The 26,893-nt window shown below is 39.7% G+C and overlaps 1 protein-coding gene across 2 annotated transcripts in view; it reads right to left on the bottom strand.

The window, feature by feature from the left end:
* plcg1 (phospholipase C, gamma 1) overlaps positions 1–26,893 on the bottom strand; it is a 109,152-nt gene that overhangs the window by 29,045 nt on the left and 53,214 nt on the right. For both annotated transcript variants that reach the window (XM_034172594.1, XM_034172593.1), the window contains exons 3-5: positions 5,259–5,411; positions 4,000–4,093; positions 3,853–3,900 (exon numbers count right to left, since the gene is read on the bottom strand). In XM_034172594.1, coding sequence (XP_034028485.1) covers positions 3,853–3,900; positions 4,000–4,093; positions 5,259–5,411 — 295 coding nt within the window. The remainder of the gene's footprint in view (positions 1–3,852; positions 3,901–3,999; positions 4,094–5,258; positions 5,412–26,893) is intronic.

The following is a 26,893-nucleotide window of genomic DNA, read 5'->3' as shown; positions in this document are numbered from 1 at the left end:
TTTGGACAGTAAAGACAAAGTCCTTGCAGCATAACAAAGGCTTGCCCTTTCTTTCCAAGTTAACAGGCAGACACCTCTCTGCATCTCCTCCATCCTCTGCAGTCTGTTTCCTGCAGCAGGAAGAGGTGCCGCAGTGTAGCTGAGAGCTCTGTTCTGCCACCACATTTCAGAGCGCCTTCACAAATACCTGATGTAGCTAATGCTCAATATGTTACCCAAGGGAATGACTACATATTGAAGCCAACAACCCACCCATATCTAGTTACATCCACTAAAGAGGTAATTTGAAATGCCTGTCTGTGCCTGCTACTTATTTGCATTAGCAGAATTACTCAAAAACTGCTGAAGTAATTATTGTGAACGCTGTTGAAAGGGATGGTAGAACTGCAGCTGTTCCACTTCAGAAACATATCTGGATAAAAATGCAGATGTAGGAATTCTTAAAATATCTTTAAACACTGTTTAGAAATCAATAATTATTGAACTGTTTGTGTACTGTAAGTATTTTAGTACACCCATTGTTCACTTCAAGAAAAAAGATTTTTATAGTCTGGACAAACAAACTCCAACATGCAAAGAAGCCAACTGATGCTTTTCCGACTGCACCTGTCTCATACAGGTAAGGCAGATGCCCAACAATGATCCCTCCACATTCATCCATTCACACAGCAATGTCAGGAACTGACATGCAAGATGGATGAAACAGTTTGGCACCATCCCCAGCCACACGTTCTATCAATTTTTTTTTAAAGTCCAGTTTTACTTTCCTGTTTCCGTTACATATCTCATCTCATATTTGTCTAAGTACTGGATATCATGTTTCTTTCCATTTAACTCTGCTTGCTAAATGTCAATAGGATATTACACAGGTAAACAAACTTGCTTTTGAAATCGGTGTGGTGGATCAAAGTTCACCACAACCTAATGAAGTTATCCTCATTTTGGATGCTTTTAATTTGGTAATTTACAAGTTCATAGCCTTCATTGTTTTTAAGTTATTGTCTACACAAGTTGACTGGGATGGACTAACTCACTCACTCGCTCACTCACTCATGGATAAATAATATTTGTTTGAAAATGATCTGTTCAAGAATTACTGTATACTGGGAGCTGGGAGGTCATTATAGAGCATGTGTGGTGGAGAAAAAGTAGAGCATGTAGAAAAGCACAAATCATTTGCTAACAGCTTTTCAGAAAACCATCAAAATGCTGAAGCACCAGAGGCAACATCACTACAGGTCAGAAGTTGCCATGGCAATCCATTTTCCTTACTTACTTAAAAAAAAACTAAATAAGACATATCCTGATTCTGAACTTTGCGTACCTTGCTGATGTTGTGAAGCACAAACCTTGGTACCACTTTCATCGCAGTAGGGTGAAACTATTGGTTTCATTTTTACCCCCCAAAAAGAGAGGAGGATAATTTTAACATGATAGCTTGATTAAGTTTGATCTTTCACACAATAGCAGTTGCACAAAATGCAATGAAAGTGTTAGTTTTTCAACAGTAATGCAGTGTCTCCCAGTATATTTGTTGTTTAATAAATAAATGTGATTGGAACATACTGCAGTAACTTTATGCATATTTTAACCTCCCAAGACCCTGTGTCCACATACAGCAGCATCATGCTTTTTCCTAAACTTAATTCCTGTAAATTTTGTAGTAACTGCAAATTTTGTTTCAAGTATTGAACAAAGCCTTCAAGAGAATCAACTGAGTTTTAAAACATTTCTTAAGATTGAACTTTTTTAAAATCTGTGTACTGCTCCACAATTGGACGGCAATTACAGTGGTTACGGAGGTCTACCAAATTGTCTGCAGCCAGGTAGGCTGAAGAATTATTCAGAAGCTATTTAATTTGGCTGCTATTGGGGTGAAGGGCAGTTGTGTCTTCTTTACACTTAAACCTGTGAGAATGATCTAGTGCAGGGGTGGGCAACGAGGGCCAAGACACTGCAGGTTTTCCTTGCAACCAATCACCTCAGCAGGTGAGTTTGCTGATGAGCTTGTCTCCTGAACATAAACACCCGATTGTCAATGAAATTATCTGCTGAGGTCAATGGTAGCAAGGAAAACCTGCACTGTCTTGGCCCTTCATGGCACATCATTGCCCACCCCGATCTACAACCCCTGGCAAAAATTATGGAATCACCGGCCTCGGAGGATGTTCATTCAGTTGTTTAACTTTGTAGAAAAAAAGCAGATCACAGACATGACACAAAACTAAAGTCATTTCAAATGGCAACTTTCTGGCTTTAAGAAACACTATAAGAAATCAGGAAAAAAAAAATTGTGGCAGTCAGTAACGGTTACTTTTTTAGACCAAGCAGAGGGAAAAAAATATGGAATCACTCAATTCTGAGGAAAAAATTATGGAATCATGAAAAACAAAAGAACGCTCCAACACATCACGAGTATTTTGTTGCACCACCTCTGGCTTTTTTAACAGCTTGCAGTCTCTGATGCATGGACTTAATGAGTGACAAACAGTACTCTTCATCAATCTGGCTCCAACTTTCTCTGATTGCTGTTGCCAGATCAGCTTTGCAGGTTGGAGCCTTGTCATGGACCATTTTCTTCAACTTCCACCAAAGATTTTCAATTGGATTAAGATCCAGACTATTTGCAGGCCATGACACTGACCCTATGTGTCTTTTTGCAAGGAATGTTTTCACAGTTTTTGCTCTATGGCAAGATGCATTATCATCTTGAAAAATGATTTCATCATCCCCAAACATCCTTTCAATTGATGGGATAAGAAAAGTGTCCAAAATATCAACGTAAACTTGTGCATTTATTGATGATGTAATGACAGCCATCTCCCCAGTGCCTTTACCTGACATGCAGCCCCATATCATCAATGATTGTTGAAATTTACATGTTCTCTTCAGGCAGTCATCTTTATAAATCTCATTGGAACGGCACCAAACAAAAGTTCCAGCATCATCACCTTGCCCAATGCAGATTCGAGATTCATCACTGAATATGACTTTCATCCAGTTATCCACAGTCCACGATTGCTTTTCCTTAGCCCATTGTAACCTTGTTTTTTCTGTTTAGGTGTTAATGATGGCTTTCATTTAGCTTTTCTGTATGTAAATCCCATTTCCTTTAGGCGGTTTCTTACAGTTCGGTCACAGACGTTGACTCCAGTTTCCTCCCATTCGTTCCTCATTTGTTTTGTTGTGCATTTTCGATTTTTGAGACATATTGCTTTAAGTTTTCTGTCTTGACGCTTTGATGTCTTCCTTGGTCTACCAGTATGTTTGCCTTTAACAACCTTCCCATGTTGTTTGTATTTGGTCCAGAGTTTAGACACAGCTGACTGTGAACAACCAACATCTTTTGCAACATTGCGTGATGATTTACCCTCTTTTAAGAGTTTGATAATCCTCTCCTTTGTTTCAATTGACATCTCTCGTGTTGGAGCCATGATTCATGTCAGTCCACTTGGTGCAACAGCTCTCCAAGGTGTGATCACTCCTTTTTAGATGCAGACTAACGAGCAGATCTGATTTGATGCAGGTGTTAGTTTTGGGAATGAAAATTTACAGGGTGATTCCATAATTTATTCCTCAGAATTGAGTGAGTCCATATTTTTTCCCTCTGCTTGGTCTAAAAAAGTAACCGTTACTGACTGCCAAATTTTTTTTTTTCCTGATTTCTTATAGTGTTTCTTAAAGCCAGAAAGTTGCCATTTGAAATGACTTTAGTTTTGTGTCATGTCTGTGATCTGCTTTTTTTCTACAAAATTAAACAACTGAATGAACATCCTCCGAGGCCGGTGATTCCATAATTTTTGCCAGGGGTTGTAGTATTCTAGTTTCCACCTTTCTATTCACTTTACATACCTGTCTTCTCTGTTGCGATCAACAGAGTAAAACTGCTTGCGTAACCACCTGAAAACAGACAAATACGAGAGTTTATATTGCACTTGACAGATTTTCTTCTAGATACACATGGTTGAGACGAGGATGTGATGTGTAGGTTTTGCTTACCTCTCTATCTGGAGTGGTGTTGGAGACTTCAGTGTGTCGGCCACAAGCCAGTTTAACCCTTTCACCCACATGGTCATCTCCTCATCAGATGTTGCTGTATAATGACAATGACAGTCAATTTCAATTTATTTTAATTTATATAGCACCAAATCACAACAAAGTTGCCTCAAGGCGCTTCACACAAGTAAGGTCTAACCTTACCAACCCCCTGAGAAAGCCCATAGGCAACAGTGGTAAGGAAAAACTCCCTGTGATGATTTGAGGAAGAAACCTCAAGCAGACCAGACTCAAAGGGGGTGACCCTCTGCTTGGGCCATGCTACCGACACAATTTACAAAACAATTCACAGTCATTCAGAGTTTTCTCATAAAACAGTAGATACACAAATAAACACCAAAAGTCTGATGATACATAGGAATGCTGGCTCACAATATGCTAAACCATTATATTACACCTGAGGTACTTCATGAATGTGTTTATTAAATATGGATTGATGAATAGAAATGCTTGTTATTGTTAACACTAATGTAACTAATGTATATATATAATATGCATAATTTGAGTGTATTTCATTGCTCATAAAATAAAGAAAAATTGAAAAGAAGTTTGGAAAATCCACTTTTTTTCATCACATATTATAACACGATTGAACCTCACTTTTTCAACCAGGTCATATTTTTTTCAAACCAACCTCAAGGCAGTTGCATTGTGCATTAGTCAATAGAAAACCCATGAAATGAAAAATTAAAAGTAAATAAAAAGCCCTTGAGTCAATTTTAAGTACAAAAAAAATTAAATGAAAAATGACCCTTGCGGACGTTACGCCGTCTGTCAAAACCAAGTGGGATATATAGATGGTTAAAAGTCACATAAACCATAGCTAACATTTACACTTAGATGGGCATTCTACTTTGAAATATGTATTCTCCGATATACATCGTCAATTTGTATAAAAGATACGCGTATTAAGATATTATAACAAGTTGAAAACAACCTGAGAATTGTCCATCAAAAATAACATCCGCAAGGGTCCATACTCTTATTAATTTCACTTTTCCATAATGGAAAAGTGAAATTTTTTTAAAGTTAATAGTTAATGAGTTATCTTGAGCTTTGTGGTTTATGAAAGAAATATATGTGTACTACAATTTCAAACTAGTTTGCAATAAAAACATGTAACTTGAAAAATTGAGCCTACTACTTCATGACAAAATGTCTGCGATCATCTGAACAGCTCCTGTGTGTGTGTTTGTGTCTACCTGCCAGGCTGAGGGCTTTAAGGCGAAACTCTGTGCCGTAGAGAATCACAAAGCAGTGAGACAGATCAAGCCGCACCACAGAGTCCTCCACATAGCGCTCAAAGTCTCGTGACTTCTGTCCAGGACGGATCTCCTTGATCTCTCGAATGTCAACTAGAGAGACACACAATCAACAGTAAGCTCATGTAATGTTACATCAGCATTTCTGCACTGTGTAAGAAATAAGTGACTTTCTTTTGCTTCGAGCTAATGCTATTCTTAGACTTTGCAGGTGCTACCTGCTGCATCACAGAGTTTTAAGCGCCGGGCCTCTCACCGCATTAAACCTGACCTCAAGCCACACATACACATACAAACACAAAGGGCAAATGTGTTCAGATATGAATGCTAGAGGACATTATAACATGCACAGTCGCACATTAACCTTGCTTTGTGGTTCATTAATGACAAAACCAAAACCATCTTGGAATGGAGGGCTGTGATCCTTGAAGCTTTTTGTGATGGGACCTCTGTGGGATTTTTGTGTGCATGACCACAAGACTTGAGCAATTTACTCATATGAACTCTGGTCAGTGCCCAAGGAATCGGTACTAAGATGAAGCCACATGAAACAACCACTCGTACAAACAAATTTAGTCACGACTTTGAACACAACTCCCCATCAATACACCCAGGGCTGAATGATTTGGAGAAAAAGTAATCTTGCAGTTAATGCAGGAAATACTGAGATTGTGATATGGTAAATACAGTTGTACATAAAAGTTTGGGCACCCCTGATGATTTCCATGATTTTCCTTTATAAATCATTGGTTGTTTGGATCTGCAATTTCAGTATATAGCAGACAAACACAGTGATAACTGAGAAGTGAAACAAAGTTTATAGAATTTACAGAAAGTGTGCAATAATTTTTTTAAACAGAATTAGGCAGGTGCATAAATTTGGGTACCCGAACAGAAAACAAATACTTCAATATTTAGTATCTCCTCCTTTTGCAGAAATAACAATCTCTAAACGCTTCCTACAGCGTCTGGATTCTGGTTGAAGATATTTTGGACCATTCTTCTTTACAAAACATCTCAGGTTTGTTAGTTTCTGAGCATGGACAGCCTGCTTAAAATCACACCACAGATTTTCAATAATATTCAGGTCTGGGAACTGAGATGGCCATTCCAGAACATTGTACTTGTTCCTCTGCATGAATGCCTTAGTAGATTTTGAGCAGTGTTTAGGGTCGTTGTCTTGTTGAAAGATCCATGTGACCCTCTTCAACTTTGTCACTGATTCATGAACATTGTTCTCAAGAATCTGCTGATATTGACTGGAATCCATGTGGCCCTCAACTTTAACAAGATTCCCAGTACCTGCACTGGTCACACAGCCCCACAGCATGATGAAACCACCTCCAAATTTTACTGTAGGTAGCAAGTGTTTTTCTTGGAATGCTGTGTTCTTTTTCAGCCATGCAACCCTTGTTATGTCCAAATTAAATAAATAGTAAATGGTAAATGGACTGCATTTATATAGCACTTTTCCATCTGCATCAGACGCTCAAAGCGCTTTACAATTATGCCTCACATTCACCGCGATGTCAGGGTGCTGCCATACATGGCGCTCACTACACACCGGGAGCAATAGGGGATTAAGGACCTTGCCCAAGGGCCCTTAGTGATTTTCCAGTCAGGTGGGGATTTGAACCGAGGATCTTCTGGTCTCAAGCCCAACACCTTAACCACTAGACCATCACCTCCCCATATGACTGTACTTACAAACTGTGGACCTAATTTTGATCCGATACACCAGTTCAGTCTGTGTACCGCTCACCACTAACTGAGACCACCACTTTAGTAGAAGTGTTTTCACACCACCCTCCTTTGGTTCAGACTTTCTCACTTTTCAGTTTGGTGCAAGAGCCATGAAAGCTACCTCAGACCATGAGCCGGACCAAAAAACAATGTTTGGAGTAAGCAAAAGAAGTGGTTTCACTCCAGATCAAACTGAAACATTGTTCAGTTTGTTTAGATTGTCAAATTATTTTTTTGAGGATGATTCAGTTTAAACTGAAATTACTCAATTTTACAACCCCTGGCAAAAATTATGGAATCGCCGGCCTCGGTGGATGTTCATTCAGTTGTTTAATTTTGTAGAAAAAAAAGCAGATCACAGACATGACACAAAACTAAAGTCATTTCAAATGGCAACTTTCTGGCTTTAAGAAACACTATAAGAAATCAGGAAAAAAAAATTGTGGCAGTCAGTAACGGTTACTTTTTTAGACCAAGCAGAGGGAAAAAAATATGGACTCACTCAATTTTGAGGAAAAAATTATGGAATCACCCTGTAAATTTTCATCCCCAAAACTAACACCTGCATCAAATCAGATCTGCTCGTTAGTCTGCATCTAAAAAGGAGTGATCACACCTTGGAGAGCTGTTGCACCAAGTGGACTGACATGAATCATGGCTCCAACATGAGAGATGTCAACTGAAACAAAGGAGAGGATTATCAAACTCTTAAAAGAGGGTAAATCATCACGCAATGTTGCAAAACATGTTGGTTGTTCACAGTCAGCTGTGTCTAAACTCTGGACCAAATACAAACAACATGGGAAGGTTGTTAAAGGCAAACATACTGGTAGACCAAGGAAGACATCAAAGCGTCAAGACAGAAAACTTAAAGCAATATGTCTCAAAAATTGAAAATACACAACAAAACAAATGAGGAACGAATGGGAGGAAACTGGAGTCAACGTCTGTGACCGAACTGTAAGAAACCACCTAAAGGAAATGGGATTTACATACAGAAAAGCTAAACAAAAGCCATCATTAACACCTAAACAGAAAAAAACAAAGTTACAATAGGCTAAGGAAAAGCAATCGTGGACTGTGGATGACTGGATTAAAGTCATATTCAGTGATGAATCTCGAATCTGCATTGGGCAAGGTGATGATGCTGGAACTTTTGTTTGGTGCCGTTCCAATGAGATTTATAAAGATGACTGCCTGAAGAGAACATGTAAATTTCCACAGTCATTGATGATATGGGGCTGCATGTCAGGTAAAGGCACTGGGGAGATGGCTGTCATTACATCATCAATAAATGCACAAGTTTATGTAGATATTTTGGACACTTTTCTTATCCCATCAATTGAAAGGATGCTTGGGGATGATGAAATCATTTTTCAAGATGATAATGCATCTTGCCATAGAGCAAAAACTGTGAAAACATTCCTTGCAAAAAGACACATAGGGTCAATGTCATGGCCTGCAAATAGTCCGGATCTTAATCCAACTGAAAATCTTTGGTGGAAGTTGAAGAAAATGGTCCATGACAAGGCTCCAACCTGCAAAGCTGATCTGGCAACAGCAATCAGAGAAAGTTGGAGCCAGATTGATGAAGAGTACTGTTTGTCACTCATTAAGTCCATGCCTCAGAGACTGCAAGCTGTTATAAAAGCCAGAGGTGGTGCAACAAAATACTAGTGATGTGTTGGAGCGTTTTTTTGTTTTTCATGATTCCATAAAGAGTTTGATAATCCTCTCCTTTGTTTCAATTGACATCTCTCGTGTTGGAGCCATGATTCATGTCAGTCCACTTGGTGCAACAGCTCTCCAAGGTGTGTTCACTCCTTTTTAGATGCAGACTAACGAGCAGATCTGATATGATGCAGGTGTTAGTTTTGGGGATGAAAATTTACAGGGTGATTCCATAATTTTTTCCTCAGAATTGAGTGAGTCCATATTTTTTTTCCCTCTGCTTGGTCTAAAAAAGTGACCGTTACTGACTGCCACAATTTTTTTTCCTGATTTCTTATAGTGTTTCTTAAAGCCAGAAAGTTGCCATTTGAAATAACTTTAGTTTTGTGTCATGTCTGTGATCTGCTTTTTTTCTACAAAATTAAACAACTGAATGAACATCCACCAAGGCCGGCGATTCCATAATTTTTGCCAGGGGTTGTAGTTTCATTAGTCCACAGCACCTTGTTCCAAAATGAAGCTGGCTTGTTCAAATGTGCTTTAGCATACCTCAAGTGACTCTGTTTGTGGCGTGTACTCAAAAAAGGCTTCCTCTGCATTACAACATCATACAGCATCTCCTTGTGCAAAGTACGCTGTATAGTTGAACGATGCACAGAGACACTATCTGCAGCAAGATCATGTTATAGGTCAGCGGTGTCCCAACTATTCCAGAAAGGGCCGAGAGGGTGCAGGTTTTCCTTGCAGCCACTGACTCCAGCAGGTGATTTCACTGATTAATATCACTTTGAGCAGCTGGGATGAGTTCATCAGTGAAATCATCTACAGGAGTCAGTGGCTGCAAAGAAAACCTTCAGCCTCTCTGCCCTTTCTTGAATAGTTTGGACACCACTGTTGTAGGTCTTTGAAGCAGGTCTGTGGGTTGACTATGACTGTTCTCACGATCCTTCGCTTCAGCTTATCTGAGATTTTTCTTGGCCTGCCACTTCGGGCCTTAACTAGTACTGTGCCTATGGTCTTCCATTTCCTCACTATGTTCCTCACAGTGGAAACTGACAGCTGAAATCTCTGAGATAGCTTTTTGTATCCTTCCCCTAAACCATGATGTTGAACAATCCTTGCTTTCAGGTCATTTGCAAGTTGTTTAGAGGCTCGCATGTTGCCACTCATTAGAAGAGATGCAAAGAGGGGAAACATTTGCAAATGTCCGCCTCAAATACTCTTTCTCATAATTGGATTCACCTGTGGAAGTCAAGGGTGCATGAGCGTACCAAACCAATTTTGTGCTCCAATAATAAAATCAATAAAATGACACGGAGGGAGGTGATGGTCTAGTGGTTAAGGTGTTGGGCTTGAGTCCAGAAGATCATGGGTTCAAATCCCCGCCTGACTGGAAAATCACTAAGGGCCCTTGGGCAAGGCCTTTAATCCCCTATTGCTCCCAGTGTGTAGTGAGCGCCTTGTATGGCACCACCCTGACATCGGGGTGAATGTGAGGCATTATTGTAAAGCGCTTTGAGCGTCTGATACAAATGGAAAAGCGCTATATAAATGCAGTCCATTTACATGGGTGCCCAAATTTATGCACCTGCCCAATTTTGTTTAAATAATTATTGCACACTTTCTGTAAATACTAGAAACTTCATTTCACTTCTCAAATATCAATGTGTTCATCTGCTATATGATATATCTAACTGAAATTTCTGATCTGACAACCAATGATTTATAAAGGAATATCATGAAAATTATCAGGGGTGCCCAAACATTTGCATACAACTGTAAATGGTCTTGTAATGCTGCAATCAAGTCCATCAGAATTTGGACAGTGACACAATGTTTGTAATGATGCCTCTGTGCACAAACCAGGCAATGGAGGCAAAATTAAACAATCAAGATGTGCTTGTGTTGAATTTAGGTTTAATTCAAGGAGTTCAACAAATATATGACATTTCTAAATATATCACTTTCATACACACTGCCACCATTTCCAATATGCCATAAAGATTACTGTCAATATAAATCATCACTTTTACAGCCAAGTTTCATTAGATAAATCAAGGTATGGATACCTGAAGAGTTCCAAGTCACTAAATGGTCTCCCCTCAGCCAATAATACAAACAGTATGGGCATCATGGTGGCTTAGTGGCCACTGCTGCCTCACAGTGAGAAGGTCCCAAGTTTGCTTCCGACCTGGTCCTTTCTGTGTGGAGTTTGTATGTTCTACCCTTGTATGCGTGGGTTCCTTGTGAATACTTCAGCTTCCTCCCACTTCCAGAGACATGTCAGTTAGGTGAATTGGTGACTCAAAATGGCATTCTGTCAAGAGAAATGTGACAGACAACAGACCCAACAATACAGATGAACTGAAGGCTGTTAACAAACCAACCTGAGCCTCCATAACACCTCAGCAGTGCCACAGGCTAATCGCCTCCATGACACACCGCAGTGATGCAGTAATTTATGCAAAAGAAGCCACAACTAAGTATTGAGTGCATAAATGAACATACTTTTAAGAAGTCTGACATTTCTGTATTACAAATCCTTTTTTGGATTGATCTTATAATATTTTCTAATATTTTGAGATACACCATTTTAGTTTCTTGGAGCTGTATGCTACAACCCCAAATCCAATGAAGTTGGGATGTTGTGTAAAATTTAATAAAAACAGAATACAATGATTTGCAAATCCTCTTCAACCTATAGTCAGTTGAATACACTGCAAAGACAAGATATTTAATGTTCAAACTGATAAACTATATTGTTTTTGTGCAAATATTTGCTCATTTTGAAATGGATGCCTGCAACAAGTTTCAAAAAAGCTGGGACAGTGGTATGTTTACCACTGTGTTACATCACCTTTCCTTCTAACAACACTCAATAAGCATTTGGGAACTGAGGACACTAATTGTCAAAGCTTTATAGGTGGAATTCTTTCCCATTCTTGCTTGATGTTCAACTTCAGTTGTTCAACAGACAAAACAACAGTGTTTTGGTATTTTGCGCTTCATAATGCGCCACACATTTTCAATGGGCGACAGGTCTGGACTGCAGGCAGTCCAGTCTAGTACCTGCACTCTTTTACTACGAAGCCACGCTGTTGTAACACGTGCAGAATGTGGCTTGGCATTGTCTTGCTGAAATATGCAGGGACGTCCCTGAAAAAGACGTTGCTTGGATGGCATCATGTGTTGCTCCAAAACCTGGATGTACCTTTCAGCATTGATGGTGCCATCACAGATGTGTAAGTTGCCCATGCCACGGGCACTAACACACCCCATACCATCACAGATGCTGGCTTTTCAACTTTGCACTGGTAACAATCTGGATGGTCTTTTTCCTCTTTTGTCCAAAGGACACAACGTCCATGATTAACAAAAACAATCTGAAATGTGGACTCATCAGACCACAGCACACTTTTCCACTTTGCGTCTGTCCATATATTATGGGGATAGTCAATCAGTGACATCAGTTTTGAATCAGATATGTTTAAAATCCAATATGAACGGTCTGAATAAAGCCTTGACCGTAGGTGTGACTGAGTCTGTCTGTCTATATGTGTGAGTCAGCCCTGCAACAGACTGATGGCCTGTCCAGGGTGTATAATGTGCCTTGCTCGATGACGACTGGGATGGGCTCCAGCCCCCCTGAGCTAACTGGAATAAGTGGGTTTTTAAAAAAAATGGATGAATGGAGGGTACTGTGTGGTAAATCTGTCTGCATTAGGCAACTCTCAAAAGGAGTTACAGGCTTCTGTGGCTGCAAATGGAGAAACTGTGCATCATGCTGTAAATGGCTGTAATTCCTAAATGATTAATGTGATACAGGTATAATCACTACACAAAAAACACATTTCATCCCCATTGTTGTGGTATAAAAAGGCAAAAATACAAACAAGCTGATGTAAAAATACTAGTGGACCTGACTGTATTTCCGTGATAACCAAACCTTAATTTCCAAACCAACTACAAACTGCTTTTTGTTTGTTTATTTGTTTGTCTTTACATATGTTTTTATACTCTAGCGTGACTTATAGTCTGGAAAATATGGTTCAATGAAAATGAAATATCTGCTGGTAAAACAGTGTAGTAGCATGGCCTCACCTGGGGCGAGGGTGGCACAGTTTCACACATCATCATAGTACGTAAGCAGCTGATTTAAGGAAAACAGGGTGGTGGCCAAGTGGTTAATGCGCTTGGTTTCAGTTCAGAAGGTTCCGGGTTGTAATGTGGAGTTGCGTCAGGAAGGGCATCCGGCGTAAAACTTGTGCCAAATCAACGTGCAGATCCGCCTTGGATTTGCTGTGGCGACCCTGAGTGCAAACAAGGGAGCAGCCGAAGGGCCTTACATCCATACATTTTTGTTTCAGATGGGGGATGGCGACGGTGGGGCAGGGTGATTGTTGTGAGGTTTTTTTGGGGGTGGGGGAGCAATGCTGAAGTCAGACTGATATAATGTAACAACCTTCTGACTCTATTAATGAGAAATCACAAACTTTGCAGGCTGTACATTCACTGAAAATGTTCTTTTTGTTGCTGCATTAGGGCTAAAGATTGAGGGCCTGCTAAACACACACGTACCAACTTCTATTCATCTCCAGCTACTCTTCCTGCCCCAAAACCACACATCCTGTGCTTGTGTCGCCTACACGCCACATCTGCTCCTGCACAAAGGTGAGCAAGTGCATGTTCTCTTCTAAACCGTAAAAGAAAATGTCTTCTCACCAAAATGACTTGTCTAATCATACATCATATCTGTGTTTACTTTACCTGCTCTGCAGGCCAGCACATTTCCGCTGAAGGCACAGCAGCTGTGACAGGCTGGTTTGTTGGACAATACTTATAGCCTGTTGTGTCAAAATATTTGGAGACTGATTCAGACAGATGCAGGAAACAAAGAGATATCCAGAGGTGTAACCTTAGCAAAGGGGATGAGAGGAGGTATCCTGCTCTGCACTAACACACTTCCTGCAGTGCTCAGGCCAACTCTGTCAAGTTGTCCACAACGTGTCCAACAATCATCACTCAGTGCACTTAATAACCTTCATCACAGCTTCAGTTGCTTACAAACGCCACTAAAAGCTGTTAGCTGTATAGTGCAGCGGAATTCAGGCTTGTTTTACACCGTGTAAAATAATCCTGTTGCTTGGTATCACAAATACAATGTCGATTTTGTTTTACAAAGCAAAGTTACAAGCGTCCATTGGCATGCTGGTCTAAGTATTAGTTCCCCATCTTAAGCAGCAGTTTGCCATAGAGGTATTCACTCGAATGAATGATAACTGAACTGAAAACCGTGTTTTATAAAATGCACATTAATTCACTTTGAAAACTCATGCAGTTGGAAGTGAAATGTCACTGTTTTGAAGTTTCTGAGCTGCTGTAAGTAGGACAGTTTTAAAGTGTACCTCTGTTTCAGCTGATCCATATCAGCACCTCTGACGTGACGTCAGTTCGAGATGAATAAAGGAATTTCCCCATCGACAGCTATGTTACTGAACTTGCAGTGACAGAGATCTTTTTTTTTTCTTCACTCTGACGCATTGTAAATGGAACAAGACAACTCTGAAGCTGGGCTGGTTTTCTCATGATGTTTTCATCAAGACACACACACAAACTTTAAGCACGTGGTGACGTGCACGTGGTCCCGCTTATTCCAATTAATGGTCACGGGGGAGCATATCCCAGAGGCGGGGTACACACTGAACAGGCCCCGAGTCTATCACAGGGCCACATATTATATAGACAGGCAAACACATTCACACCCCTACGGTCAATTTAAAGTTTCCAGTTCACCTAACCAACACGTCTTTGGAAGTGAGAGGAAGCCGGAGCAGGCGCAGGGAACCCACGCAAACTCCAAGCAGAAAGTGTCAAGATGGATTCGAACCCGAGACCTTCTTGCTGTGAGACAACAGTGCTAACCACTAATCCACCGTGTTACCCACAACACTAATTGTTACACTAATTTAAAATATTTCTCATCAAGACTCTGGGCTGGAAGGCAAATATGAACAGGAAAAAATTAGTGACAGTTCAAATGACAGACGTGTGTGATGAGAAACCATGTGAATTAATGACGCACAGGTCACAGTCTTTAAACCACTGCCCCATCATGACAGCTAATCCGTACCACCCGATGCACAAAAATATGTAATGATTTTATGACCCAAAACTGACCTACGCAGAGAAACTAAATAATAGAAAAGGCAATGGGTCTGAACACTTTTTCTTGCTCTAACTTTCTTACACACATCTCCTTCACACAAACACACATGTGCACGCACTTGTGCAAAACCATGACATCTCGCCTCTTAAAAAAATCAGGCTACAGTTTTTTTTCTTAGACAAAACTGATTACTGGAAGCCAGTAACTGAATTCTAATTTATATTTCACAATAATGACTTGGTGCACCTATCTTTGGGCAGTTTTGGCCATTCATTCCTCTTTGCAGCACCTCTCAAGCTCCATCAAGTCGGATGGAGAGCGTCGGTGCACAGCCATTTTCAGATCTCTCCAGAGATGTTCAACTGGATTCAGGTCTGGGCTCTGGCTGGGCCACTCGAGGACATTCACAGAGTTGTCCTGAAGTCACTCCTTTGATATCTTGGCTGTGTGCTTAGGGACATTGTCCTGCTGAAAGACGCACTGTCACCCCAGTCTGAGGTCAAAAGCACTCTGGAGCAGGTTTTCATCCACACTGTCTCTGTACATTGCTACATTCATCTTTCCAACCAATCCTGACTAGTCTCCCAGTTCCTGCTGCTGAAAAACATCCCCACAGCATGATGTTGCCACCACCACCATCAGGTTCTTGGTCACCTCCCTGTCGAAGGCCCTTCTCCCTTCGACAGAGAGAAAAATGTTTAGGTGGGCAGCCAGCCATCTAGGAAGAGTCCTGGTGGATCCAAAATTCTTCTACTTATGGATGATGGAGGCTACTATGCTGATTGAGACCTTCAAAGCAGCAGAAATGTTTCTGTACTCTTCCCCAGATTTGTGCCTCGAGACAATCCTGTCTCGGAGGTCTGCAGACAATTCCTTTGACTTCATGCTTGGTATGTGCATTGACATGCAAGTCAACTGTGGGATCTTGTATGTAGACAGGTGTGTGCCTTTCCAAATTACATCCAATCAACTGAATTTACCCCAACTGGACTCCAATTAAGTTGCAGAAACTTCTCAAGGATGATCAGTGGAAACAGGATGCACCTGACCTTAATTTTTAGCTTCATGGTGAAGGCTGTGAATACTTATGTACATACGACTTGCTTGTTTTTGTTTTTTGTTTTAATAAATTTGCAGACTTTTATCACATTGCCATTATGGAGTATTGTGTGTAGAATTTTGAGGAAAAAAAATTAATTTCATCCATTTTGGATGAACTGAAACTGTGCTTACTCTTTATAAATCATAATGGCAACAACAACTAACCAAATGACTTACGCTTATACAGTAGTGTTCAGAATAATAGTAGTGCTATGTGACTAAAAAGATTAATCCAGGTTTTGAGTATATTTCTTATTGTTACATGGGAAACAAGGTACCAGTAGATTCAGTAGATTCTCACAAATCCAACAAGATCAAGCATTCATGATATGCACACTCTTAAGGCTATGAAATTGGGCTATTAGTAAAAAAAAGGAGAAAAGGGGGTGTTCACAATAATAGTAGCATCTGCTGTTGACGCTACAAACTCAAATCTATTATGTTCAAACTGCTTTTTTAGCAATCCTGTGAATCACTAAACTAGCATTTAGTTGTATAACCACAGTTTTTTATGATTTCTTCACATCTGCGAGGCATTAATTTTGTTGGTTTGGAACCAAGATTTTGCTCGTTTAGTAGTGCGCTTGGGGTCACTGTCTTGTTGAAACACCCATTTCAAGGGCATGTCCTCTTCAGCATAAGGCAACATGACCTCTTCAAGTATTTTGACATAGCCAAACTGATCCATGATACCTGGTATGCGATATATAGGCCCAACACCATAGTAGGAGAAACAGGCCCATATCATGATGCTTGCACCACCATGCTTCACTGTCTTCACTGTGAACTGTGGCTTGAATTCAGAGTTTGGGGGTCGTCTTACAAACTGTCTGCGGCCCTTGGACCCAAAAAGAACAATTTTACTCTCATCAGTCCACAAAATATTCCTCCATTTCTCTTTAGGCCAGTTGATGTGTTCTTTGGCAAATTCTAACCTCTTCTGCACATGTCTTTTATTTAACAGAGGGAGTTTGCGGGAGATTCTTGCAAATAAATTAGCTTCACACAGGCGTCTTCTAACTGGCACAGCACTTACAGGTAACTCCAGACTGTCTTTGATCATCCTGGAGCTGATCAATGGGTGAGCCTTTGCCATTCTTGTTATTCTTCTATCCGTTTTGATGGTTGTTTTCCATTTTCTTCCACGTGTCTCTGTTTTTTTGTCCATTTTAAAGCAGTGGAGATCATTGTAGATGAACAGCCTATAATTTTTTGCACCTGTGTATAAGTTTTCCCCTCTCCAATCAACTTTTTAATCAAACTACGCTGTTCTTCTGAACAATGTCTTGAACGTCCCATTTTCCTCAGGCTTTCAAAGAGAAAAGCATGTTCAACAGATGCTGGCTTCATCCTTAAATAGGGGACACCTGATTCACACCTGTCTGTTCCACAAAATTGACGAACTCACTGACTGAATGCCACACTACTATTATTGTGAACACCCCCTTTTCTACTTTTTTTACTAATAGGCCAATTTCAATTTCTGTATGGCTGTGATTGGAGAAATTGTGCACATTGCAAGTTTTGTATTTTGTATCACCAGTTATACAGCTTCACAATGAAATGGTATAGAGGAGGATTTTCTTAAAAAGAAGACCTGAAAGTTTAGCTATAATTTCATCTGAGATACAAGCCTAGATTTGAACTGTTTTGGTAAAGGAATATCCTTCTCCACTCTACTCTACTATGAAGCTAAGAGTGGGAAATGGAAAACACAAAACAGAAATTAATGTAGTTTGTGATACCTTCATGAAAAATGCCGCATTTTTGTGACGGCATCACAAATTCATTTCATGTCAGGTGCATGAAATGCAGGGTGACATGGGGGAGGTCTGGAGGCCTTATGGTTAGGGTTAGGGGAGGGGGTAGGGTTACAAATAGTAAAATAAAAAAGCTGCATCAGAAAAATGTGACTCATTCCGTGATGGGAGCACAAAAAAGTGTGAGACTGGGCTGTAAAAAAGATGGCGTCCAAAGAATGGTCATAAAAGGTGAGATGCAGTGTGTGGAATAAAGTACATACAGCTGAAGCGCAGCCCCACACACTCATGAATGCTGTGGTGATGCGCAGTAACTCCACGTTCACCTGCAGAAAAAACAACCTCGCCTCCCACTCCACTCCAGGAGGTCAGAAATGCGACCGATTTTGAGATCATATTTGTTGTTGGTTTCAAACATTACATATGTCACAATATGACACAACACTTGAAAATTCATGCTGTCTCAGGACAGTCAAGTTGTCTGTCACCTATGCATTCAGCTCAATAACTTGATCAAAAAAACGTCTGAGCTCTCGAGCAAAGGCGATAAGCCTGAGACTTTGTTGTCATCATCCTGCACCAGCAAATCATCCAGAAAACACCAAAGGTGTGCACAGGACTTTTAAACCTGTCTCCAGATTTGAACCATGGGAGCAAATCTCACCACTTGATCCAAGTGGCCAATCCATTGACTACTCTTTACTCAAAAGTGAGAATGGTGAGCAAGCAAGGGCGTGAAAGAGAGAGATTATGGTATTCACTGCTAGTTTCCATTAAAACTAGCAGTGAATCAGAAAAATAAAATGCTATTTTGCGATTGTTTCACACAGCAATTATGGGCTTGTACTGAGGTAAAAACAATGTAATAATTATGTTACGTACCAAATCATGATGTCAACAGGTGATGTTAACCATCACCTGTTGATATCATGATTTGATACAAAAGCAGTAATCACAAAAGGCTGAGTCTTTGAGGAGCAAAGATGGGCTGGATCTCCATTGGAGACTAGGGTTGGGTATCGAGAACCGGTTCTTTTGGGTATCGTTAAGAAATGATTTGATCCACCGATATCAATAGTCTTTTTGCTTAATGATTCCCTTATCGGTCCTTCAGAGCAGCCATTGTTTTTGAGGGTGTTTGTCGGGAAAATGCTCATTCCTCTATGTTGATTACAGACCCTGCAGCGGGTCTGTAATCACCCGTTTCTGCAGCACGACTCCAGTTTGAAGCGTGAATCAATGAAGCAATGCTTCAATCTGGTGGCTCGTTGGTTCTTTGATTTGCTGCTCTTCAGAAGCAGCTAGTCTGTTTCTTAACCCCTCTCAAAGCCATTAAAATATGTTAATCGTGAGTCACTTTTTTTGTGGATTAAAGTCACTAACTGGGACTCTTGTCTTGCTGCAGTCAAGAAACAAGAATCATCCTCCGTTCTGTTGGTACAGCTCCAAATGCTGTGCGGCTCTCTGCTGAGACAGAGTCCAGTCGGAATTAATAACTTCAAAATGAAATACCGCTTTAAATAAAATGACACCTCTTTCCAAACGCTGTAATACAGACAATAAACGACAATCGACTAAAACGTTTTTTTCCTCCCAAAATGAGACATCCTGCATTCTTTATGAATTACAACCTGACATGCAGTACAGCCAGCTGTAAGAACTCAGCTCAGACGTATGGAAAGACATTCATGCCAATAATGTCTGAAAGGAAATGCTTTTGACAAAAATTACAGATTTTGTTTATTTCTATTTATGTCCAGAGATCAAGGATGTAGCAGCCGGTCTGCTCTGTGTCAGCCTGATCCCGTCAGATCTCAGAAGCTAAGCAGAGCAGGATCTGGTTAGTACTTGGATGGGAGATCTCTTTGGAACGCCAGCAGCTGTGTGTGTTTCTCCAGGTGAAACTGGATTTGCGTCAGGAAGGGCATCCAGCGTAAAACCTGTGCCAATTAGCAATGCGGACCTGGCTGTATCAGCTGTGGCGACCCCTAACAGAACCGGGAGCAGCAGAATGAACAACAACATTTCCAGAGATCAAGGATCCACCATGTAGAGTTTATTTATGTCCAGAGTTTAAGGATCTAGTGACCAATTTCATATTTATTTACTTTAAGACTCAAAAAAATGTTGCTGACACAGAAAACCTGTAAAGCCTACTTTTAGTACAAAGAAAATTCACAAGCGGTATTGATAAGGGAATCGATAATGGTATCGATATCAATAAAATCTTATCAATACCCATCCCTACTGGAGAGCGTCTCCATTTTGTCAACAAATGTGTGGCAAAATTATTGAAATGTTTAAAAACTTTTCATTTCTAAAAAACATTGGAAAGGATATGCATATTCCTCCCTCAACAGTGCAGACAGTTGTCAAACGATTCACAGAATCTGGATATAGTTCAGTAAATAAAGGGCAAAGGACATAAACACCCATGATAGTCCATGAGCCAGTGGTACTGAAGACCTAATCAGTACCACTTAATAGGACTAAATGACACTTACAATCCAGCCTCAGCTTAACATCACCTACAAAAAATATATGGTGGCTATCCCAGGGTGGTCAAACTCCTACTGTAACAGTCACAGCTTTAAATAGAAGGCACCAGAAATCAGAATCTGACATTAATTCAGTCATTTGTTTATTTTCTATACCCACTTAGTCCAATTAAGTGTCACAGGGGAGCTGGAGCCTATCCCAGGGGTCACTGGGTCCGAGGCGGGGTACTACTACAGTTTAATCTTTTGTCTTATGAATGAAATACTTGGACACTCCAGGACACCTCCAAATATATTTTTGCTCTGCAGAGGTGAGTTTATTAAACTTTTTCTATTAGTGTGAGCAAATAATTTTCTTAAAACCCTGTTTGCACAATCTGTTAAAACTCTTCCTCAATAAATGCTGCTCACACACCAGACATCTGTGCTACTAAATCCAAGTATCAATTTTAATAAAATGTACAAAACAATGTGACTCTTAATGTGATTTGTGTTGATATCAGACAGACAGACTTTAACTCCAACACTGTGCTGTGCCTGAATCAGGGTTACTATGTTTTAGCAGACAAATACATCTTTGCCAAAAATACAAATTAAACAAACTAATGAACTGAATTAATCTTTACCCTTTTGTTGTTGATTACTTTAATTGTAAATACATTTTTTTGCACAATCTTGTCAACATGATGAGTTGGTGTTTTTTTTTTGTTTTTTTTTGAGAGTTCATTCCAGGAAGAAAACTGCTTATGAGAGAAAAAAATCAAATTATGATACATCCATATGTTTAGTTATTAGTTGCTGGTACTGGATCAGTATTAAATTTGCTGATATTATTATTGCAGTCTTGCACATACACACAACGCAACATGCCTGTGGTGTCTACAGAAAACATAACAATTTTAACATTCACACAAGCATCTTCATCAGACCCCATTTCGAAAGAGCTTTCCAATAAAGAGCGTTCCAGCTAGCTTTCAAAAAGGGCAGGGTGCTGGCAAAAAATGAGTATATTTTTATGCGTGAAATTGTGAAATATGAGAAAACACATCAACATTTTACTAAAAAATATTAAAGAATAGTTAAAAAAAATGTAAACTTATCATAAATTAACAAACTACTACAAAATGAAGAATTAGTCTTTTTTTGTGTGTGTTTGCACTTGAAATAAAGTAAATAAAACTACTGAAAACACAAGTAGAATTATTATACTTAGACATTGAGCCAAGGACGATTGATTGATTGAAAGGTTTATTTCAAATATCAAGGCACAAAATAAATAACAACAATAATAATAAAATATAAAGAAAACTGTCAGAAAAAAACTGATAGGTGAAAACCTGAAAACAGTCTAGAATTATTGTTCTGGGATTAGAGATCTTGCCACTAAATCTATAATCATTTGCTGGTTTCGCATCAGAAGAATAGCACACTGTAATTGCACATCAATACACTCACTCATCTTCAACTGCTTACTGCAATTAAGGGTCACGGGGGCTGAAGTCTATTCCAGGAGTCGCAAGGTGCAAGGCGGGGTACGCCCTGGACAGGACGCCCGTCTGTTGCAGGGCCACATACAGACAGATAAACTCATTCACACTTGGACTCACACCTACGGCCAATTTAGAGACTCCAGTTCACCTAACCTGCACATCTTTTGATGGAGGAAGGCAGAGCACCCGGAGGGAACCCACGCAAACACAGGGAGAACATGCAAACTACACACAGAAAGGCCCCAAGTGCAAATCAATCCCATGACCTTTTTGCTGTGATGCAACAGTGCTAACCACTAAGCCACTGTGCCACCTGCACATCAATACACTTGTCACAAAATTATTAACAAACCTTGAACACTGAAATGTCCCTCTGTTGTTAAGAGACACAACTTAGCCAATTTACGTTTGAGTAAAATATGATAAAAATTTCATATTACATTAATTTGTGTTATATGTCATGTTATTTGATGTTATACATAGGTTATGAATAATGTTTAAAATGTTAAAAACATTAATATTGGATAGATATATCGATGGCTCACAGTGAGACAGAGACTAAATGTAAACTTTCTTTTTTCATTAAATGTTTTTAATTGGATTAAAGCTGGTATCATTCATGTTGGATGAATTTACTCTGCACCACCTTCAACACTTTGTCAATTTTAAACTTGTTTGAATTTTGCACAAATGACTCCATCTCATAAAACGTCACTCTGTAGAAATTAAAAACCATCGTAGGCAGTGTCACTATATGGTAAGCATCCCCTCCATGGAATCTTAAACCGATTCACATAAAATGTGTCAATGTCTGTAACAAACTGGCTGATTCGCTGAGCGCTCCTCACACACGGAACAGGCCAATCCTGCTTCTTCACTTGCTAGTGCAGCACGAACTACTGTGTGGAAGCCAAGACAATCGTACAATAGCAACTACATTTAAGGCAGTGGAGAGAAACTGGAATAAAATGGAGAGAACATTATTTTAAGAATCAATTTTTGAAAGATTTGAATCAATTATGATTCTTTAAGGATGGCACAAGGAGGCTGAAAATGATGGCTGAAAAAAATGATGGGACATGCAAGACTTGCAAAGTGCGAGAATCTGGGCAGGGCACAGACAAAGGAGAGCAGGGCATGTGAGGTTGAGGGCAGGGCGCGCAACATGGAGGGCAGGGCACCGCAATCAGGCTAATCAAATCAAATCAAATCAATTTTATTTATATAGCGCCAAATCACAACAAACAGTTGCCCCAAGGCACTTTATATTGTAAGGCAAAAGCCATAGAATAATTATAGAAAAACCCCAACGGTCAAAATGACCCCCTATGAGCAAGCACTTGGCGACAGTGGGAAGGAAAAACTCCCTTTTAACAGGAAGAAACCTTCAGCAGAACCAGGCTCAGGGAGGGGCAGTCTTCTGCTGGGACTGGTTGGGGCTGAGGGGAGAGAGTCAGGAAAAAGACAGGCTGTGGAAGAGAGCAGAGATCAATCACTAATAATTAAATGCAGAGTGGTGCATACAGAGCAAAAAGAGAAAGAAACACTCAGTGCATCATGGGAACCCCCAGCAGTCTAAGTCTATAGCAGCATAACTAAGGGATGGTTCAGGGTCACCTGATCCAACCCTAACTATAAGCTTTAGCAAAAAGGAAAGTTTTAAGCCTAATCTTAAAAGTAGAGAGGGTGTCTGTCTCCCTGATCCGAATTGGGAGCTGGTTCCACAGGAGAGGAGCCTAAAAGCTGAAGGCTCTGCCTCCCATTCTACTCTTAAAAACCCTAGGAACTACAAGTAAGCCTGCAGTCTGAGAGCGAAGCGCTCTATTGGGGTGATATGGTACTATGAGGTCCCTAAAATAAGATGGGACCTGATTATTAAAAACCTTATAAGTAAGAAGAAGAATTTTAAATTCTATTCTGGAATTAACAGGGAGCCAATGAAAGGAGAAGCCAATATGGGTGAAATATGCTCTCTTCTTCTAGTCCCTGTCAGCACTCTAGCTGCAGCATTTTGAATTAACTGAAGGCTTTTCAGGGACCTTTTAGGACAACCTGATAATAATGAATTACAATAGTCCAGCCTAGAAGAAATAAATGCATGAAATAGCTTTTCAGCATCACTCTGAGACAAGACCTTTCTAATTTTAGAGATACTGCGCAAATGCAAAAAAGCAGTCCTACATATTTGCTTAATATGCACATTGAAGGACATATCCTGATCAAAAAAGACTCCAAGATTTCTCACAGTATTACTGGAGGTCAGGGTAATGCCACCCAGAGTAAGGATCTGGTTAGACACCATGTTTCTAAGATTTGTGGGGCCAAGTACAATAACGTCAGTTTTATCTGAATTTAAAAGCAGGAAATTAGAGGTCATCCATGTCTTTATGTCTGAAAGACATTCCTGCAGTTTAACTAATTGGTGTGTGTCCTCTGGCTTCATGGATAGATAAAGCTGGGTATCATCTGCGTAACAATGAAAATTTAAGCAATGCTTTCTAATAATACTGCCTAAGGGAAGCATGTATAAAGTGAATAAAATCGGTCCTAGCACAGAACCTTGTGGAACTCCATAATTAACCTTAATCCTTGAAGAAGACTCCCCATTTACATGAACAAATTGTAATCTATTAGATAAATATGATTCAAACCACTGCAGCACAGTGCCTTTAATACCTATGGCATGCTCTAATCTCTGTAATAAAAGTTTATGGTCAACAGTATCAAAAGCTGCACTGAGGTCTAACAGGACGAGCACAGAGATGAGTCCACTGTCTGAGGCCATAAGAAGATAATTTGTAACCTTCACTAATGCTGTTTCTGTACTATGATGAATTCTGAAACCTGACTGAAACTCTTCAAATAGACCATTCCTCTGCAGATGATCAGTTAGCTGTTTTACAACTACCCTTTCAAGAATTTCTGAGAGAAAAGGAAGGTTGGAGATTGGCCTATAATTAGCTAAGATAGCTGGGTCAAGTGATGGCTTTTTAAGTAATGGTTTAATTACTGCCACCTTAAAAGCCTGTGGTACATAGCCAACTAATAAAGATAGATTGATCATATTTAAGATCAAAGCATTAATTAATGGTAGGGCTTCCTTGAGCAGCCTGGTAGGAATGGGGTCTAATAGACATGTTGATGGTTTGGAGGAAGTGACTAATGAAAGTAACTCAGACAGAACAATCGGAGAGAAAGAGTCTAACCAAATACCAGCATTACTGAAAGCAGCCGAACATAAAGATATGTCTTTGGGATGGTTATGAATATTTTTTTCTGTAATAGTTAAAATTTTATTTGCAAAGAAAGTCATAAAGTCATTATTAGTTAAAGTTAAAGGAATACTCGGCTCAATAGAGCTCTGACTCTTTGTCAGCCTGGCTACAGTGCTGAAAAGAAACCTGGGGTTGTTCTTATTTTCTTCAATTAGTGATGAATAGTAAGATGTCCTAGCATTACGGAGGGCTTTTTTATAGAGCAACAGACTCTTTTTCCAGGCTAAATGATCTTCTAAATTAGTGAGACACCATTTCCTCTCCAGCTTACAGGTTATCTGCTTTAAGCTGCGAGTTTCTGGGTTATACCACGGAGTCAGGCACTTCTGATTTAAGGCTCTCTTTTTCAGAGGAGCTACAGCATCCAAAGTTGTGCTCAATGAGGATGTAAAGCTACTGACGAGATAATCTATCTCACTCACAGAGTTTAGGTAGCTACTCTGCACTGTGTTGGTATATGTCATTGAAGAACATAACAAAGAAGGAATCATATCCTTAAACCTAGTTACAGCGCTTTCAGAAAGACTTCTACTGTAATGAAACTTATTCCCCATTGCTGGGTAGTCCATTAAAGTAAATGTAAATGTTATTAAGAAATGATCAGACAAAAAGGGGTTTTCAGGGAATACTGTTAAGTCTTCAATTTCTATGCCATATGTCAGAACAAGATCTAAAGTGTGGCTAAAGTGGTGGGTGGGCTCATTTACATTTTGAGCAAAGCCAACTGAGACTAATAATAGATTAAATGCAGTGTTGAGGCTGTGATTCTCAGCATCTATGTGGAAATCACCCACTATAATTATCTTATCTGAGCTAAGCACTAAGTCAGACAAAAGGTCTGAAAAATCACAAAGAAACTCACAGTAATGACCAAGTGGACGATAGATAATAACAAATAAAACTGTTTTTTGAGACTTCCAATTTGGATGGACAAGACTAAGAGTCAAGCTTTCAAATGAATTAAAGCTCTGTCTGGGTCTTTGATTAATTAATAAGCTGGAGTGGAAGATTGCTGCTAATCCTCCTCCTCGGCCCGTGCTTCGAGCATTCTGACAGTTAGTGTGACTCGGGGGTGTTGACTCATTTAAACTAACATATTCATCCTGCTGTAACCAGGTTTCTGTAAGGCAGAATAAATCAATATGTTGATCAATTATTATATCATTTACTAACAGGGACTTAGAAGAGAGAGACCTAATATTTAATAAACCACATTTAACTGTTTTAGTCTGTAGTGCAGTTGAAGGTGCTATATTATTTTTTCTTTTTGAATTTTTATGCTTAAATAGATTTTTACTGGTTATTGGTGGTCTGGAAGCAGGCACCGTTTCTACGGGGATGGGGTATTGGGGGGATGGCAGGGGGAGAGAAGCTGCAGAGAGGTGTATAAGACTACAACTCTGCTTCCTGGTCCCAACCCTGGATAGTCACGATTTGGAGGGTTTAAAAAAATTGGCCAGATTTTTAGAGATGAGAGCTGCTCCATCCAAAGTGGGATGGATGCCGTCTCTCCTAACAAGACCAGGTTTTCCCCAGAAGCTTTGCCTATTACCTATGAAGCCCACCTCAGCTAGCTGGAATATAGGTAACTATTGATGTTTGTATTAAGAATGTTGTGTATTGCAATATTTAAATTTTCACTATAAAAGTCATGTTTTAGAATTAATAACAAAAACATAACACTTTTTAAAGCCGCTCAGTGGCTCCTTGAAATTCTGACCAGCCCCTAGCCAAAAATCTATAAATCAAGACCTGTACATCAGTCCGCCTTACATTCTCAACTGTTTTTTGTGTGACACGCAAGCTGTGGCTGCAACACATACTTAGCCATTAATCATTTTTAAATTATTTCTGTGGTAATCTACTGAAAT

The sequence above is a fragment of the Thalassophryne amazonica genome, chromosome 6, assembly GCF_902500255.1.
Source record: "Thalassophryne amazonica chromosome 6, fThaAma1.1, whole genome shotgun sequence".
Taxonomy (NCBI): domain Eukaryota; kingdom Metazoa; phylum Chordata; class Actinopteri; order Batrachoidiformes; family Batrachoididae; genus Thalassophryne; species Thalassophryne amazonica.
The sequence above is the reverse complement of the archived record's forward strand: the minus strand, read 5'-3'. Positions and strand labels throughout refer to the sequence as shown.